At 49.8% G+C, this 11625-nt stretch overlaps 2 protein-coding genes and 1 long non-coding RNA gene across 6 annotated transcripts in view; 1 reads left to right on the forward strand and 2 right to left on the reverse strand.

The window, feature by feature from the left end:
• The window catches only part of BLMH (bleomycin hydrolase), an 18018-nt gene extending 17784 nt beyond the window's left edge, over window positions 1-234 (reverse strand). Inside the window, exon 1 of the mRNA XM_027660458.1 lies at window positions 149-234. Within this exon, the coding sequence (XP_027516259.1) occupies window positions 149-161 (13 nt within the window). The 5' untranslated portion in view covers window positions 162-234. The remainder of the gene's footprint in view (window positions 1-148) is intronic.
• Window positions 235-1780: 1546 nt separating this feature from the next.
• On the reverse strand, window positions 1781-6744 carry TMIGD1 (transmembrane and immunoglobulin domain containing 1). 2 transcript variants are annotated; one of them, XM_027660459.1, is made up of 7 exons: window positions 6075-6741; window positions 5712-5812; window positions 4486-4764; window positions 3408-3686; window positions 2504-2607; window positions 2210-2241; window positions 1781-1879 (listed from the first exon to the last, which is right to left on the reverse strand). In XM_027660459.1, exons 2-7 carry the CDS (start codon window positions 5788-5790, stop codon window positions 1876-1878), a joined length of 777 nt encoding a protein of 258 aa, XP_027516260.1. In that variant the 5' UTR covers window positions 5791-5812; window positions 6075-6741; the 3' UTR covers window positions 1781-1875. The 2 variants fall into 2 exon arrangements, with proteins under 2 accessions (XP_027516260.1, XP_027516261.1); XM_027660460.1 differs by lacking the exon at window positions 1781-1879 and having other exon boundaries at window positions 2206-2241; window positions 6075-6744.
• LOC113955207 lies at window positions 1824-11625 on the forward strand. Of its 3 annotated transcripts, none has more exons than XR_003530462.1 (4): window positions 1824-1938; window positions 2739-2880; window positions 7684-7837; window positions 11406-11625. It is a non-coding gene; the product is annotated as an uncharacterized LOC113955207 (long non-coding RNA). The 3 variants fall into 3 exon arrangements; XR_003530464.1 differs by lacking the exon at window positions 11406-11625 and adding an exon at window positions 10544-11399; XR_003530463.1 differs by lacking the exon at window positions 11406-11625 and adding an exon at window positions 8404-10534.

Here is an 11625-nt window from a genome sequence, read left to right on the forward strand (position 1 = left end):
CCCCCCCCCCCCCCCCCCTCCGCCCACACCCCTCACCCCATTAACCGCCCCCGCCATGGCTGAGGTACCGCCGTACACCCCCTTCCCCCCCACAGCGGTCGCGGCCCCTCCCGGACAGACCCCCCCCCGGCTCCCTCCCCCCGCTCACCGCGGGCGTTCATGGCGGCACCGGCGGCGCGCGCTCCCGGCACGGGCCCGAGGCGGAAGCGGCTCTTATAGCGCCGGCACCGGAAGCCGGAAGAGGGGCCTGGGGCCGCGGCCGGGGGCGGGGGGGGGGGGGGATGGGAGGGGGGACGGAGCGCGGTGAGGGACACGATTGGTGTGGGGGTGCTGCTCCTGCCCCTCATAGCGACCCCCGTTACCGACCCTTCACAGCGACCCCTCACACTGACCCGCACTCTGACCCCTCATAGCGGCCCCTCACACAGATCCCTCGCAGTGACCCCCCACACTGACCCTCACTCTGACCCCTCATAGCGGCCCCTCACACAGATCCCTCACAGCGACCCCCCACAGAGACCCTCACACAGATCCCTCACATCTGCCCCTCACATTGACCCCTCACACCAACCCTCACAGCCGCCTCTCATACCAACCCTTCACAGCGGCCCCTCACACTGACCCTCGCACAGATCCCTCACCCAGACCCCTCACACTGACCCTCATAGCGACCCCTCACAGCGACCCTTACACTGACCCTCACAGTGACCCCTCACACTGACCCTCACAGTGACTCCTCACACTGACCCTCACATTAACCCTTCACACTGACCCCTCACCCCCGCCCGAGGAGCAGCAGTGCCAGGGGCTGTGTGTGGCTTCAGGCAGCCACATTCCCTCAGGGCCGGTGTCACCCTGGGCAAGGGACACCCAACTGGAACATCCCCATCCCACTGTTCCCAGCTCCACCCCTGCAAAGTCATCCTGAACTCTGCTGAGTTTGGCACAGCGGCAGTGTTGACACCAGGCACTCAGGAGCATGAGGTGGCACCGACATTGTCCTCCCTGAGCCCTGGGGAACGCCAGTCGAGGACACGCTCTGGATCACGCTCCGGATCAGGCTGCGGAGTCTCCCTGATGAGTAACAGCCCTGCTCCTCCAAGAGTGTTGGCGCACTGCAGTCTCAAATTGATTTACAGCACACCGTGTTTATTTGCAGTATTAGTAATGTACCATCCAAGGCATGATGAGGCCTCCACAGCTTGCCAGGACCTTGAGAAAAGTGCCTGAGTGGCACATTTGTTGGGAGAAGGGGTGGATGGAGAGGTTTTCCTGCCGTTGCAGTGCTGGAGCAACCACACTGGAACCTCACTGTGTGCTATCAAGTGGTTGGGGCTGCCACAAGCCCTGGGGTCTGGTCTCAGCCACGGAGACAGGACGTGTAGTGGCAGTGCTGAAGTGCCAGGCAGCTTTCACCCTCACAACAGGAGCTGAGATGCCCAGAGGATCACTGGGAAGGGGTAGGAAGTTGGGTGGCCACCACCCCAGCACCCTGTGGAATGGCACTGCAGGACAGAAAGCAGCTGCCAGCTCAGCACCTCACTTCATTTGTGTGCATCAGCATCACAATCTGTGGCAATCCGGTGCAGATTCCTCTGTGGACTGAACCCACATGCTGCACGTGCATTCCTCGTTGGAATAAGCATGGAGGGGAAGAAATGGCATCATCTCAGGCAACCTCCCCTCCACAACAGTGCTCTAAGCAGCAGGTTAGAATCAACAGGTGCAAAGAACCAGTTATATTTTGGAAAAAAACCCATATAAACTTGACCCCGAAAAACTTGTTTCAGTGCTTTATCTCATCATCTCAAGCAAGGCCTTAGTTCCACTTCTAGAAATGATGTTTTCTGGGCGTGCACAGGAACCTCGTGTTCTTCACCTGCAGCAAAACGAACAGAAGCAATGAAAAATCACCTACTGGGAAAAACCTCCTCATAAGTGAGTTGAATTCACCTGGGCTGAGTTCAGCTCCAGAAAGCACCATTAACTTTTATCCCCAGTGCCTCCATACACAGCCAGGGTGCTGGGATGGCCAGGGCAAGGGCAGGAGCCTGGGGCAGGATCTGTGTGTGTCCTGCCATATTCCCAGGGACCACTCTCCAGTGGGAGAGAAGGTGTGGGTCATGCTGAGTGCTCTTTTCCAGGTTCTGGCAATTTTAAAGAAGGAAGTTCATTTGGAATAAGCACGAATCAGCAGTCAAATACTTACAGGGCTGTTTCGCTGTTTGATTTCTTGAAGCACTGAAAAGAAAGAAACAGTCTTGTTATCTTTCACATTTCCTGACCAAAGGGATATTGTTACAAATATCTTGCAAGTATGTGATGCCTTCTTTAAAATATCTAATATTTGATTTATCTACTGGTAATTCTAATGCAGGAGGAAGCATGTAGCAGTTCTCTTAGAGCGAAAAGCAACACTATGAAGTAGAATAGAAAAGGCAGAAAAAACCCCAGGGCACTGCAACAAACTATTTTTTCCCTATGAAACCAGAGCTTTCCTTACCTTACATAATTTATCTCTTCGAGCCACAACTCCAAAAAATATCGCGATTGCAACCACCACGACAGCAGTAATAACGGCCTCTTTGGGAAAAACAGCTTTTTTATCTGTCAGGAAAGAGGAGGTTGGATATGTGACAGATTAGTGCAGTCATATAACCCAGAACATTTCACAGGACTGAAGAAAGACCTACTTCTTTTCCCACAGCTGTCACTGTTGCTCTCTCTGCTGTTTGCAGACTGACTGTGTGCGTTAGTCCTCTGGAAAGAAGGGAGCTGAGCTCGTGTTTTAGCTAACTGAAGAAGAATTTAAACATCAGCTCCAGAAGAAGAAGAGTCTGTCCTCCAGGCACTGTTATGCTCAGGAATAACATGACACAGGTAACATTGCTTTTTATCTTGTGCCGGGAGTATAGAAATGAAAGGGGCCTGGATGGGGGGTGGGAAATAAATGCTTGTGGGTCACCTCACCTGGTGTCACCTGTCTGAGACCTGAGCACCCAGCCCCATTTCTGGAGCACAACTTCTCTTAAGAACCTTAAGCAGCTCTTTGGGCTTGACAGAATACTGTGGCCAGAGTAAGACACTTCCAAGTAAGAGCTGAGCTGCTTCGAACCACGCTCGAGTGTGCCCTGTCAGCGTGGGAGGTGTGACAGTGGGATGAGCCTGCCCTGGGTCACACTTGCCAAACACCTCTGAATAACAGGTAGAGCAGGACAAGCCCTTCCTGGTGCTGTGGTGCCAGGCACAGGAGCAGGAGAGCTCCTTCTGTTGCTGTGCCCTCACAAGTTAACACAGGGAATTTACCACATTCCACTTACACGTCTTAATATAAATGGATTGCTGCCATCATAAAAGAGAATGGAGAATTAATTGTAAAGCTTACTGTCTAACAGCAGCCTTGTTACCTTCAATTATCAGGTGGAAATCCTTTGTCCCCTTTCCCAAGGAAGATTCCACCACACAGGTGTAGGTCCCATTGTCAGACTTCTGTACTTTTCTGATAGAGAGCTGAAAGACCTCACTCGTCTGGTGGATCTCATAACGACCCTGCTGAAGGGTCAAGTCGTTGTTGTCCTTATACCAGGTTGTTTGGGCTTGAGGGTTGGATTTGGAGTTGCAGGTCAGAGTAACACCTTTCTCTTCTTCAATATGGAGGGTCTGTTCTCCACTCAGCTGGGGAGGAACTGTTCACAGCAATGCAGTTCAATGGGCCATTAATAATGCTGCTCGTAGAATCACAGAAATCACCATTTAGGTTGGAAAAGCCCTCTAAGATTGAGTCCAACTGTTAACTCAGCACTGCCAAGGCCACCCCTTAACCATGTCCCCAGGTGTCACATCTACAGATCTTTTAAATCCCTCCATGGATGGTGATTCCACCACTGCACTGGGCAGTTCCATTGATTGATAACCCCTTCAAGTGAAGAAATTTCCCCTAATATCCAATCTAAACCTCCCCTGGTGCAACTTGAGGCCATTTCCTCTTGTAACTTGTTACCTGGAAGAAGAGACTGACCCCACCTTGCTCCAATTTCAGGTACTTGTAGAATGGCCACCATTAAACATAAGTTCCCTTCACACATCCCTTGTACTCCTTGTTCAGTGGTCTAACACATCACAGTTGCACAGCCTTTCCTGATCCCAGGAATCAGCAGGGAAATCAGTGGCAGAGACTGTCACTCCTGTATCTCCTGTGCCCTGGCTTGTACTCCTGGGAAAGAATCTAGGTGGAGTCAGGGACATATCCAGGACCTCTTTCTTAAGGACCTGCCCACTCCCTATAAAAGAGGCCTTGGATCAGGCCATAAGCACCACTGTGGAAAGGGAGTGGCTTACAATGTGAGTTATCTCCTCCTAAACACATTTTTTCTTGGTGAAGGCAGCACACAAGGGTGTAAAACACCGCCCAGACACCGTGCTGCTCAGCCCAGGGCTCCATCCCACCCCAGCCATTCCACACAGAAATCCACCCTGGAGACTCACACTTGACATCCAGGATCACAGACACCTGCACGGACTTGTCCCGCGCCAGCCTGCACGTGAAGGTGACTCCGTTGTCAGACTCGCTGACTGGGTGTATGCAGATGTGGCTGATGTTCACTTTATTCCCATCTTTCAGACCCACTTGCCCTTCTCCCCGGTACCAGAGCAGGTTCTCAGCCTGGCTGCTGTTGTGGACGAGGCAGGAGAGGGAGACTGAACTGCCACGCGTTGTAGACAGGGGGAAGTCGGCAGCGTGGTTATTTATGGACAGCTCCAAACCTGCAGAAGGAGGAGGAACAAGGACAGTAAACTTCCTAAGCCATACCCTTCCCACAAAAGCTGCCCTGCTCACTTGTCCATGCCTCAGCCTTGGAGGAGGGACTGAGACTTTCAGTCTTCAGCATAACAGCTGTTCTCAGGTGGGGTGTTAGTTTTTGAGACAAAAAGTCTTCATCACAAAGCTCCCTTTACAGTTATTTAAAACAAAAGTCAGGCTTTTGCAGCTGACCAACAGAACACCAAGGCCTGACCTGTGACAACAAAATGTCTCAAAACCAGCAGTGACCACATAACACACAGCAAAAGATCATCCCCATCCTGCTGGTCTTGCTCACCCTCCTGCCACCAATCACTGTTGCAGTACCACTGTGCCCTCGGGTTTTCTGCTCACTGTTTGATACTCTGTTTTTCAGCTGGAGCTGGATGTCCTTGGAAGTATAAATTAGTTAATCAGCCCCTCAGCTTTATCCTGGACAGGCTGAGAGTTGTAAAAACCTCAGGACATATTAAATGAAATAAGTTCGGGAAATAACTTTTTGTAATGGGCTGAAACTCACTACTGTAGCCTGGGTCATGGATTAATGAACTATAAATATAGCTCAGAATATAAAGTCTTGTGAACATAAAGAATTCTGAAGCTGTCTCTTCCCTGGTGTTCCCAGGTGGCCAAAGCTATCACCACTTCTCACTGCTTAGAGCAGGTTTGGAAACTGTGCCCTCATCGGTCCTGTGCAGCTGCCACAATACCGTTGCAAAATGCTGAAGCTCCCTCATTCCCTTCTCTGCTACTCTCAAAATCAGAGGCTGGTTTTCAGACAGTCCTCTGGGCATGAACTCCAGAACACCCCAAAATGCTGCTGTGGCACGTCACCCAGCCCCGGGGCAGTTTCGCCTGTCAGCCTGACGGGGCTTGGACAAAGCCACCAGAGATATTTTCTGTTGCTTACCTGTGGCTACACATGCCAGGAAGGAAATGGCAAGGACGGGTGCTCCGTAGGGAATGGTGAGGCTGTGTCTCTGTGCCATCTCGGAGGGGCCCAGCTGGTGTCTGTGGAGAGAGGGTCACAGCACTGCTGCCCCTGCCGGGGCTTGCAGGGGTTAATCCCTGCTGCCATCAGACACCCTGGGGAGAGTCCTCACAGCAGGGACAGGGTCACCAGGGAACAAACTGAGCTGATTGTTGCAGGGCATTTTCCAGTTAAGAGCAGATTGAAGGGGGTTGGATATCTCTAATCTCCATTACATGAGTTTGTTGTCCCTAATCATCTGTCAGGGGAACCCATCTCTGGGCCCTGTAGCATCAGACTTACCTTGGGAAGAGTCTCTGGAGAGGCTGATTCTGCCGAGAAATGCACAGCTCCTTCCCCTCCTTATTTATAGGGTCTGAATTTCAATATTTTATGGTAGTTCGGTAAGAAGTGAACCCATAAAATGGGTTCAAGGCCTCGTTCAATTCCTGGATTTCTGAGCTCCCAGAACACTGAAGAAAAGCACTTGCTGGGCTCTGCTGGCTGTTTTATGAGACTTGCCAAGGCAATGAATAACTAACAAGAGAGTTCCTGCATCAGCCATAAAGACTTTCAGCCCAAACCAATACGTTTACCTCTCAGTTTTCTGGGTGTTCACAACACTGTTTCAAGCCATAGGAAGTTTATCCTAGTTATCCTAGAGCAGGAGCAGACTCCAATTTGCCCCTCTCTGCCCAAAGTGCTGTGGCCATGTCCTCCTTTGAGTGGAAAACAAGAAAATGCACAGATTCAGACTTTGAGCTGTGTGTTGGCAGAGGAGAGGTCAGAGGCACTGTCCTGCTCACCAGTGTGTGCCCCCAGGCTGCTCTTGTGCTTAGCTCAGCCCTGGTCCCCCCCAGCATGGAGTGAGGGGGTCTGTCCCAGCTGTCCCTGCTGCTGGGACAGCTGTGCATGGGCTGTGCATGCCCAGGGCACAACTGAAGCACTTGGCTACGTGGAAAACTGCCTGAAAATGCTGCTTACGATGGTGATGTGGTTGCAAAGCACAGGAACCTTGCAATCCCTGGAATGTGTTCTCACTGCTCTCAGTGTCCCTGCAGGCACAGGGCACAGCACTCATCAGCAATGGGCTCATCAGAGCCATAAAGTGCATTTCATGAGCAGGAGGAGCCTGGGACGTGTCCTTGGTGTTTTCTTTGTAGCACGGAGGTGGGCAGGGAGGGCTCCTGCTCCAGGGCTGCCTGTACACACAGCACAGGACCACACAGTCATTTGTGGGGCTGTTGCAAACAAGGGGCACCTCTGAGTGTTTCTTAATATATCTCTTTCTGTTTATTGGTTTACCCTTAGAACTAACAGGGAATAATTTTCAGTTAAAAAGTAAATGTGTACAAAAGTCCCTTAAAGAGACAGTTCTCAGTCTGCCTTTCAGAAAACTTAGAAAGGAGTGTCCAGCCTTTAGTGTACTTTTTACCCTCAAACTCAGTTTAAGAAATAAATTTAGCTTCTTCCAACATTTTTAGGAAGTTTTATGTCCTGTGCTTGTAGTATTCAACTAACTGTAAAATGCTGGCTTATGGTTCAGTACAAACTTCAATCCAAATGCTCTTCCTAAGCGTGAAGTGGTTTGGAATTAAGCTGAGTTGCAAAGGGATGCGAAGGAAGGGGCTGGGAAATGGCTCCTGTGCTCCTGCTGTGATGTGAGCCAAAGGCAGGAGAGTGTGGGGAGCTCTGTGATCCCTCTGGTCACTGCGTTGCAGTGGTACTCCGGGAGAAGAAGGATGTGATTAGAGTAGGTGAGGATGTAAAGGAGGAAAGCATAGAGTTTGGGGGCACATTCTGAGTCTAAAAATGAGAGCAAGGGAAAAGGTGGTCAGCTGCTCTGTGGGGGGGTTGTCACGACGTTGGGCACAGCATCAAGTAGGACCTGGGTAAAATTCTGTCCCAGCAGGTCCATGACACAGGCAGCGAGGTGAGCTCAGGTTCGTCTGGTGCAATGGCAGCGTCCTCTTTTGCAATGGGCTTTGAGATCTGCTGAAGGAAGAGGGACTAGAAAATCCAGGTGTTTCTGGCCCAAGGCACCGAAAGGCAGCTTTTTGGAACCGGTAAGAATTGCTTTCGCAATGACTTTTTACACTTTTCTTTTTATACAGGGTGTAATTAACTCGTGGGTGTCTAATTACTGAGGTCTAGAGTTTTGTGGGTTGCATTCTCCACCTTTCCATTACGTTTTGGAGGGACGTAAACCTCACGTTCCAGAATGTAAAGCAGCCACTAATGACTTGGACTGGAGGAACCTCCTCAGTGAGGCAGATACTGTAAATCTCCACAGCAGAGGATCCAACCCTCACGTTTGAGGCACTTGGATCAGGCACTGCCAAGGCTGGATTAGACAGACCATGAGCTAAAGCCAGAGTAATCCACCACACCAGCTCCTGCTTGTCATCCTTATGGCAACGCTGGACCAACAAACCCAGAATAAGACTGGTGTCAAATATGACTCTGAGCAGCCTCAAAGGGAATTAATTAATAAGCACCCAGTCTATTCCTGGGTGTAATCCAAACCTTAGAAACCTGAGAAGAGAAGATTTAGAACATGATAGAGATTGGGCAGAAATTTCTTCTCCACTGGGTAGAACCTCTTAACCTCTGATTTCAAACTTCCCAGCAGTTTCCCCCAGCACGGATCTCCTCAGTGCCTTCAGGGGCACAGCTCTTATTCCCCCGCAGTCTCACTGGCAGATGAGAGCCCAATTTATATCCAGCAGAGTTGTGAGGGCTGATGGTTGCTTTTGGAGTCAGGGGCATGGCAGGATCTGCACAGATGTGTGGAAGCCTGGGATTGTATCCATGGGTTGGTTTGTCAAACAAACAATGCCTGTAACACGGCTGTAATCCCGCTCCAGAAAACATGTTTCTGCAACAGTGCCCGAGGCTTGCTCCAAGGCTGCTCCTGTCTTCCTACTCCTTGTGGTTCCCCACTCCTAATCCTTTCTTAATACGTGGTGCTACATATTTTGCAACATTTCCATTGTTGGAGGATGACTGTAACACCCAAATCCACTGCCTCCGCTTGCCAGATATCAGGGATGGAAAGCGAGGCTGTCAGGGAACACTGCTTGAACTTACTCAGCACTCCTGTTCCCTCCCACAAAGCCTATTTTTCCCAAGATTATGGAGCAGTGATGTGCCCTGATTTCCCAGACTCCCAGCCTATACCCCACATATTTCCTACTGCTGAGAAGGACTGATCTCAAGTATTTTTTTCATGATTTTGTTAATCATTCTGTTTTCTGGTGGTCCTTATATAAAGGTCACATACTGTGCCCCTGAATGCAGAGGGATGATAAGTGAATTTTATTCTTGGGAAGGAATAAGAATAGCAAAAGAAGCATCAAACCAGTGAATATTGTGTAATTTTAAAATAAATTGCTTAGAGGGCATTAAACATTCAAATGAAAAATAGGCATTAATTAGTTAACAAACAGATCCTGGGATAAATATGGTGGAAGAGAAGCCTTCAGGAAGGTGAAGCTCCAGCACAAGTGTTGGATGTGAATGCCACCTGCTGGGTACCCACCCACGAGAGCTGGCAGGGAGCAAAGTCACCTGGGAGTGCTGGAAACTGGACGAGATCCCTGTGAACACCTTGGCACAAGCTCAGAGACAGTAAACCCCGTAGAAGGCTAAAGCCACGCTCATGGGCAGGTCTGCTCAAACCTCTGGGCTCAGAGGAGGAGGAGGAGGCATCTCTGGGATGGTAATTCCACTGGTGTTTTTCATCTGTGCTGTAGGAAGTGTCCTGTGGAGTCTGTGCTCCTTCTGATGCAATAGGGAAGCTTATCCTGGACTTTTACTGAGATATATATATATATATATATTGCTGTACTCATGTACTTCCTCCAGAAGTGTGAGTAAATTAGGCTTGGAGAACTTCAGTCATCATTTCAAACAACTGCTCCTGGATAGTTTAAACTCTCCCTTTCTGAAATGAGTGCAAGGAATAGAACCACATTCCAGGAGGGCAAGTCCAACCTTGAACTGGGAGCATCAAGGCACTTGCCAATGTTTCCCATGCTGAGAAGAAAGCACTGCAGTAGGCACAGCTTCTCTTACCTGCAGTCAGCACTGGTCCCCCTCTTTCCCACCTGCTCTGGGTCACATCCAGCATTGGTGGGTGCTGCAGTCACCAATCATGACTAAAGACAATGCATTAGTGGGGCTGCTGCTGCTGTCCTACCCTGACACATGTGGTCCCAAATAAAAGGAAATGTGAAAGGAGCTTGGCATTAAATTAGCAATATAGGTCCCCTGCAGGAGATAAAAGTGACTTGTCTGTATAAAATTCCACCTAAATGTTGCCTCTTGTAGTTTCCCACCTTGGGAGCCTTGGTTGGCAGCCTGGAGCTCTCATACCCAGCAGCACTCAGGGAAATCAATGCTGTTATTCTTTGCTTCGTGCCATCCACTCATGAAACTCCATTTTCTATCTGACTGACACAGTTTTCCAGGTGGGCTCCTACCTCAACCAGGGGTCAGGGTGTGTTGTAGCTGTGATTACCTGCCAGGTCCCCATGACTTTGTTAGTCTTATGGACAGAAAACACAGCTCTGGAACGGGTGGGCTGGGCTTCAAGGGTTTCCTCTGGGAAACAAAAATTACTAGGTAGGATACTAAACTTAGTTCCTGTTTCATGCTGGTGGCCAGTACAGGACATTCCCTAGCAGTATTCCCAGATCTGCTTCTCTTTAAGACTGTATTCCACTGTGGCTGCTGAGCAGCCTGGATGTCAGATATTTTTGTCTACCTAGGAACTTTCATCACCAGTGGGATTTCTTGGAAGTGCTCTGCTGGAAAACCAAGTGCTGATTTGATCTTGTGAAGTGCTGCCAGACAATATTAGCAGCTTTAACTTCCCTGCTGTGGCGTCACCTTTCATTCCCTCTGCGAGGAGTCTGCAAAGACTGAGCTGCTCCATCTTTCCAGTTCATGGGAAACCATTTGCAGCCAACCTTCAGGATGAAACCACATTCCTGTTCCAAGGTTGCAATCACTGCAGAGTGTCATGAGGCAAAAGCCACAGCTCCTGAGTAACCACCTTGTCGAGCGCCAGGGCTGAAGCTCACGGCAAGCACTGGCACAGGGCAGAGATGAGGAGGAGGAGGAAGAGAAGGAGGAAGAGCAGGAGGAGGTGACTTCTTGCAGATTGATCCCTAACCTGAGGATTTGCTCACTCAGGGATGTGGAAGGCAGAGCTGTCCAAGGAAATGTGAAGGATTTATTGTTACTGGCTGCTGAGCAAATGAGCGGGTGACTCATCAGCCTTTGCCACATGCTGCTTTTACAATTGGTCTGTTGGAGTTCCAGACAACGGGGCTTTTGTCAGCTAAAAAGGGAAATGAGCTCAGTTACTCTGGGTAAATCCAGAGCAATTTGTTTGTAGACTGAGGACTTAAAGCCTCAGTGACGGTGATCACTTCTGAGACAGTCAAATTGCCTCTTGATGTTCCTTCCTCCCTTTGGCTTAAGAACATCCTGATGACCAAGGTCTTTTGGCTTTTCCAGTTTAATTAGATCTGGGGCATCTTTTTGATGGATAATCCCTGTTCCCTGCTTGTCCCTCTCCTAATGAGCCCCAAGAAAGATAAGCCAATTTACTCTCCCTTTCCTCAGGGCCCTTTTGATGCTCACACAGGAGTTTGCATCATCTGATCTCTTGTGCAAAGGATCCCAGAATGCTGTGACGTGAAGGAGTCACACCACTGATGGTTCCCCTGAACATCAGTTTTATGTGCTGGACTTGCAGCTTGTGCCTCCAACAGGAAATGCCAGAGCTGGGAAGCAGATGTGTTCACGAGATACTACTGAAAAGTTAAACAGGAATTGACAGGAA

The sequence above is a fragment of the Corapipo altera genome, unplaced genomic scaffold (genome assembly GCF_003945725.1).
Source record: "Corapipo altera isolate COAL_440 unplaced genomic scaffold, ASM394572v1 271, whole genome shotgun sequence".
NCBI lineage: Eukaryota > Metazoa > Chordata > Aves > Passeriformes > Pipridae > Corapipo > Corapipo altera.